The sequence below is a fragment of the Musa acuminata genome, chromosome BXJ3-4 (assembly GCF_036884655.1).
Source record: "Musa acuminata AAA Group cultivar baxijiao chromosome BXJ3-4, Cavendish_Baxijiao_AAA, whole genome shotgun sequence".
In the NCBI taxonomy this organism is placed as follows: Eukaryota; Viridiplantae; Streptophyta; class Magnoliopsida; order Zingiberales; family Musaceae; genus Musa; species Musa acuminata.
Window position 1 is genome coordinate 416,492 of NC_088352.1, and position 6,000 is coordinate 422,491.

A 6,000-nucleotide genomic window follows, 5' to 3' on the forward strand; every position below is an offset into this window, starting at 1 on the left:
AAAACATGGAGGTATGTTCGATTGTATTCCAAGCATTTCAAGGATCATCAAGATCAGGTTGATGGTTCGAAAGCAACCTTCTAATCAAATCCATTGGTACATGCTTATAATTAGCACTCATTGTAAGAAATAATTGAGAAACCTTCCACATTTAATTTCATCCACATCAATCCAAATCTTAGACTGCGAATTGTTGCTGTAGCATCATTCCTCCTGTTCTTCTTTTTCTCAGACATTGCCTCGATAAACATACATATTTATATATTTATTTCATTTATTGTTTTCTAATCTACACCTTAATCGAGATAAATCCCAAAAGCAGTGATTGTGTGCGTGTGTTGACCGTCGAGAAATGCTTACGTGAGAGGAAATGGACTGATCATTTCGCATCTTCGACAAATGTCAATCGAGCAATCAACATGGCACAGATTGTGTGGATCATGAGAGGTAGGACCCAACCATTGTGTGGTTGGGTAAATTAGTCTGTCTAAACACGAAACCATCGTCCGGAGAGAGAGAAATGTAGTTAGTTACATGATCGGACCAAACCGGACGGTCGAACCAAAAAAAATTGATTCGTGTCGAAAAATCAAAATAAACTGAAATATTTTTTTGGATAAGTCGTATGAATCGATCGATTTACGTCAAATCAATCCGATCTTAAATCATTCATTCTTTCTTTCTTTCTAGTTATTTTCTGAGGATATTTACATAAATCATTAAATTAGAATTAACGTGAGAAATAAATTAGGATTGATAACTCTGAAGAAGACGAGATATGAAGCTCCCATATAAGGAGAATTGGATTTGATTATTGGAATAAATATTGCAGCAAGACTTTTAAAAATTCAGATTAGAGCATGGAATTGACTTGTTATGGTAGAATCACGGAATTGACATTTTGAGATGATTAAAGGTGTCTATTTTGATCAAGGATTCATGTGTATATGTTATTTAATTCATGATAATTATATTGGATAAATTATTTCTTCAATGTCACTGAACAATTTATTTTGAACATAATATTGGTTAATGTTTTCATTTTTTTCATTTGTATTAAAAATTTCCTTTTTAATTACATTTTTTATATTTTTAATTTTTGACTACGTATATAATTTTTAATTATTTTATATATTTAAATTATTTATTAATTAACACACTGTAAGATTAATTGTCCCATTTATTCTAATAAGGCTTAATCGGATCACTTCCCAATTTGGTTCTAATAAGTATTACTAAAAAATCATTGCTATGAGTCCCATACTTATTTTTTTTTCCCAAAAAAAACAACTTCATTAATAAAAAAAAATGATGATTTTTTTCTTAAAAAAAATATTAATAAAATCGATATGAAACAGCCAATTTATTTCAAAGCGAATCAAAAGATTCAAATATGAAAGATGAATTTTTTTTCTTCTAAACATTAAAATATTTGATGGATTTAGCATGAATGATCAATCAATTAACTATATGATTTATTTTATAAAATAAATATGATATCTTATAATTATTCTTACCAAATATTATTTATTTATGATATCTCTAACAACATTCAAAATCCGACCCGTCAGCGGAGATCGAGGAAGACATGTTTGCCTTCGAATCGAAGCTTCCAGGCGCAACCTCATTGAACGCTCGGCCTTTATATATATATATATATATATAGAGAGAGAGAGAGAGAGAGAGTAAAGGACGGACGGATTCGTCACCTCGCTCTCCTTGCTGCCGCCCACCTTTGACTTCTTCCTCTCTCTTTCCTTTCGCCTGCCTCTTCTGTTTCAAACGAAGAGACTTCCGAGTCGCAGTGCCTTGTGAACCTTGCACGCCTTTCTCTGCGGCTTCTGGGGAAGAGTTGCCATGGGAAGAACACCTTGCTGCGATAAAGGCGTGAAGAAGGGCCCGTGGACTCAAGAAGAGGACCTTGTCCTAGCCTCCTACGTCAAGGAGCACGGCCCTGGTAATTGGAGGGCTGTGCCTACCAACACCGGTGAGCTCCTCAAGATTTAGCATCGCGTACATGTTGTATGATTACTGTGATCTGTTCCTAATCACTGCTTATGTATCGGTTTCCGCGGGCAGGGTTGATGAGGTGCAGCAAGAGCTGCAGGCTCCGGTGGACTAATTACCTCAGGCCGGGCATCAAGCGTGGCAACTTCACAGATCAGGAGGAGAGGCTCATCGTCCATCTCCAAGCTCTTCTTGGCAACAGGTATCGACGTCCTCCTTCGCCTCATCGCGGATTGCAGTGGTTAATATGCGTCCGAGGGAGTGCAGGTGGGCAGCCATAGCTTCGTATCTGCCGGAGAGGACGGACAACGACATCAAGAACTACTGGAACACCCATCTGAAGAAGAAGCTGAGGAGGATTCAGGGAAGTGGAGACGGTGCGACGTCCAACGGAGGGCTCTCCAGATGCCCACCCGTCTCCAAGGACCAGTGGGAGAGGAGGGTACAGGCCGACATCCGCATGGCGAAGCAAGCCCTCACCGAGGCCTTGTCCTTGCAGAAGCCGAGCTGCCTCGGCGACCGGAAGCCACAGAGTAGCGGCTTCTCGTTAACGGCACCGATCACTACCACCTACGCGTCGAGCACCGAGAACATCTCTCGGCTGCTACAAGGATGGATGAAGCAGTCGCCTGCCGCGGGAGCTGACATGGTGGCCGGAGGCGACTCGACCTCCACAGAGGGTTCGGCTACCGTAGCAAGCAACAACGGTGTGTCACCGGTGGGACTGCCGGACTCAGCGTTCAAGATCGAGACACCGACGCCGGAGGTATCGGAGCCGAACCTATTCTTAGGCGAGAACAGGGCGGCCATGGAAGCTCCAGTCTTTATCTCCTTGTTCGAGACATGGCTCTTTGACGACAGTATGCCACTGGATGACACGGCTGAGTTGTTATAGGAGGACCCTGAGATGAATTGATCCATCCCTTGATGTTTGAGCGGAAAGATAGCTCAACTCAAGGAGATTAAGGCGTAAATTCCGAAGAACAGCATAATGATGTCTGCTTTGGGAACTCGTCTTCCTCTTCTTACTACTACTGTAATGGAAGCTTTAGTTTGAATGGTGTAACTGCATAAAAAGATGAAGAACACTGATAGTAGATCATGTCATGTTGCTCTATGTTCTTTTTTGGAGGATTACTCCTTCACAAGGCTCCAAGATAGATAGGCAAGACGATAGATAGTCAATACAACAATACGCCTGACGTACGTCAAAGTTGGATACAACATCCAAATCACCATCACATCATACGGAGACTCGATCTCACGTGACAGTCGAAAGTCATTGACATGAATAAGCACGAATAGTTATCCCGTAATATTATAATAATATCCGGCAATTCACTGCATGACATGGTTGGTTATTTCACATAATAATAATAATAATAATAATAATAATAATAATAATAATAATAATAATAGCTCTCTAACTCCTACCGCAACCCAATGATGAGTCTTTAATCCTATTTTTTAATAAATTAATATATATATATATATATATATATATATATATATATATATACACTTCATAATTCTTGAATCAATCTCCATAAGCATAGGAGAAAAAAATAATTAGTTTTACAAGTTAGGACGTATCCTATGTTGGATTACGGCGTCATTGTGAGTTTTAATTCACTGGATTACTCCATTATTTTGATCTTTGTGACTGATAACTGTTGGAGGACCATATGAATACTCTTAATGGCTTGGATATGTGTTCCTGTTAGACCCGGAGAAACACAAACCTAACAAAGAAAGCTCTACTCCTTGCATGGTCTGGAAAGCTCCACAAGTGAAGGCTCTTCATCCTTTCTTTCTCATGCAGATGAAGGTGTAAATGCTTCACTCTCATGGCTGCCATGACGTCCTTGGATATACAAACCTTCTTTTCACCTTTAATACAATATGTGTTGGCCTGTCCCCGTCATTGTCACAAGTGATGCCACCGATACAGATTATATAATAAATAATAAATTTTAATCCTAACTTATGAAGTAAACATAAAACAAAAAAAGAGAACCAGAAATAGAGAGAGAGAGAGAGAGAGAGAAGATTGATTCAACCTCCATCTTCATACATTTGACTTGAATGTGGTTCCTTTTATTTTTATTTTTATTTTTGCATTTATGGGTCCTTTTTCACTGTTTTATTGCTTCTTTCATTGGCTCGTGTGCTATAATATTTGATAGTTTGGTATTTAGTTAGTATTGACGTATCCTTTTTAATTTACACAAACTGAGAAAAAGAACATTTTGATATTTCTTGTTGCTTGTTATTTAGGGTTCTATTCCCAACAATATATATATATATATATATATAGTATTAATAATTATGTTGATGTCTCTGATAGGAAATATACAATTATCCCTACACTCATCATGCAAACGTCACATAAGACTCGTAGGAAGAAAAAGCTAGATGACCTAATACACACTTGTTCACATGGTGATATTAGAGTCAAAGAGGAAGCTCACGTTGATTACCAATTGCCTCCCTATAAAATATTCATAAGAATATTCTCAATAGTTCATAGCAACTCAAGTTAGTTATGAACTATCTCTCGTGTGAAATATTCACAAAAATATTCACGGGAGTCTATAGGGCAACTCGAGATTATTACAAATCGCTTTTCTTATGAAATCTTTATATAATATTTTATCTTTTTAATGTCGAGTATAACAATATACCCCTAACTCCAAATAAAAAGGATGGCACAGATCGAGAACTTAGATATGAATAAATTGATCTCGGGACTAATTTAAACATAAGAGAAATTGGTTTGGAAAGCCTCTCCCAATTTCAATTTGTGTGCAAGTGACAATTAGGGAGAATGCACTTTTCATCTCGGAGGACTCCACACATGCGGATCACGGGAGTCTAGGAGATAACTTAGGACGATTACAAACTGCTTTTCTTACCAAATATTTATAGAATATTTCATCTCTTTAATGTCAAGTATAAAAACATATTCCTAACTCCAGAGTGCACAAATCGAGAATTTAGACCTAGATAAATTGATCTCGAGACTAATTTAAATATCAGAGAGAGATCGGTTCGAAAAGCCTATCTTAATTTCGATTTTTGTGTAAGTAACAACTAGAGAAAAAATACTTTTTCATCTGGAAGGACTCCACACATATGGATCAGGATCATACCGTGCAGACAAAAACATCAATTATATATTCCTCCAAACAAAGAAGCATACATATTATTTGGTTTGGTAGATCAGTAAAATAAGCTCCTAAAGATTAAACTATAGAGAAATGACATTTGATCGTGCTGATATGGTTGCATGCGTTAGGAATGTGGACCTTAGATGTCACACACTGGGCATTAAATTTATTCTGGTGTGAGTCCAACAGGACTAAATGAATAGTTAATTTGCCCGACAATTTCCGCAGCATAAAGTTCCACATCCTTCCATGATTCTCGGGTTTCCAGCTGACCGAACCAACCACGTACTTACACATCATGTATTATTGTTGGAAATAATAAACTCAATTCGATCGTGTTTAGTTTATGATGCTTATACTTTGATTGTGCCATTTATATCACGTGTAATACTACTGATGGTATCAGGTCTCGTATACCGATATGGACGACCGAACACCGAAGCAGCAACACGTATTCGACACCCCGTCACCCGACAATACTATTCGACGGTACGGTGCGGTGAGCTTTTGTATTCGTATTCGTATTGGTATTCGACAACACGAAGTAGCCATAATGAAACTATAAATAAGCGATCATGGATTCCAATTACAGAAGCTCTCAGGATACATCCGGTTGCACCTCTTCGAGAAATGCTCGATGCTATTCTTATAGGCGATCACGAACTAAATCGATTGCCTTGCATCGGTTTACGAGACACAACACTCACTATGTAACATCTCTGGAGTACTCGAGATGGATAATGTGGCTCGGACGGTACAGTACAGTACACAGCCTGGGAATGAAGAGTATCTTCTTCATCGCAACGCGCTTAGACGACTCCGC

General features: G+C 38.2%; 1 protein-coding gene across 1 annotated transcript; it reads left to right on the top strand.

Annotated features, from left to right (window-relative positions):
- The first annotated feature begins 1,695 nt into the window (after nucleotides 1–1,695).
- On the top strand, nucleotides 1,696–3,114 carry LOC103980432 (myb-related protein 306). The gene is made up of 3 exons (XM_009396854.3): nucleotides 1,696–1,987; nucleotides 2,080–2,209; nucleotides 2,275–3,114. The coding sequence occupies exons 1-3, from the start codon at nucleotides 1,858–1,860 to the stop codon at nucleotides 2,900–2,902; spliced, it is 888 nt and encodes a 295-aa protein (XP_009395129.2). The 5' UTR covers nucleotides 1,696–1,857; the 3' UTR covers nucleotides 2,903–3,114.
- Nucleotides 3,115–6,000: the final 2,886 nt, after the last annotated feature.

What these genes read in the sequence shown, in the direction of transcription:
- LOC103980432 (XM_009396854.3), top strand. Translation starts at nt 1,858, where the DNA reads ATGGGAAGAACACCTTGCTGCGATAAAGGCGTGAAGAAGGGCCCGTGG. An exon ending in GGCTGTGCCTACCAACACCG is followed by an intron (nt 1,988 to 2,079) that starts GTGAGCTCCTCA and finishes TTCCGCGGGCAG; the next exon opens with GGTTGATGAGGTGCAGCAAG. An exon ending in CAAGCTCTTCTTGGCAACAG is followed by an intron (nt 2,210 to 2,274) that starts GTATCGACGTCC and finishes GAGGGAGTGCAG; the next exon opens with GTGGGCAGCCATAGCTTCGT.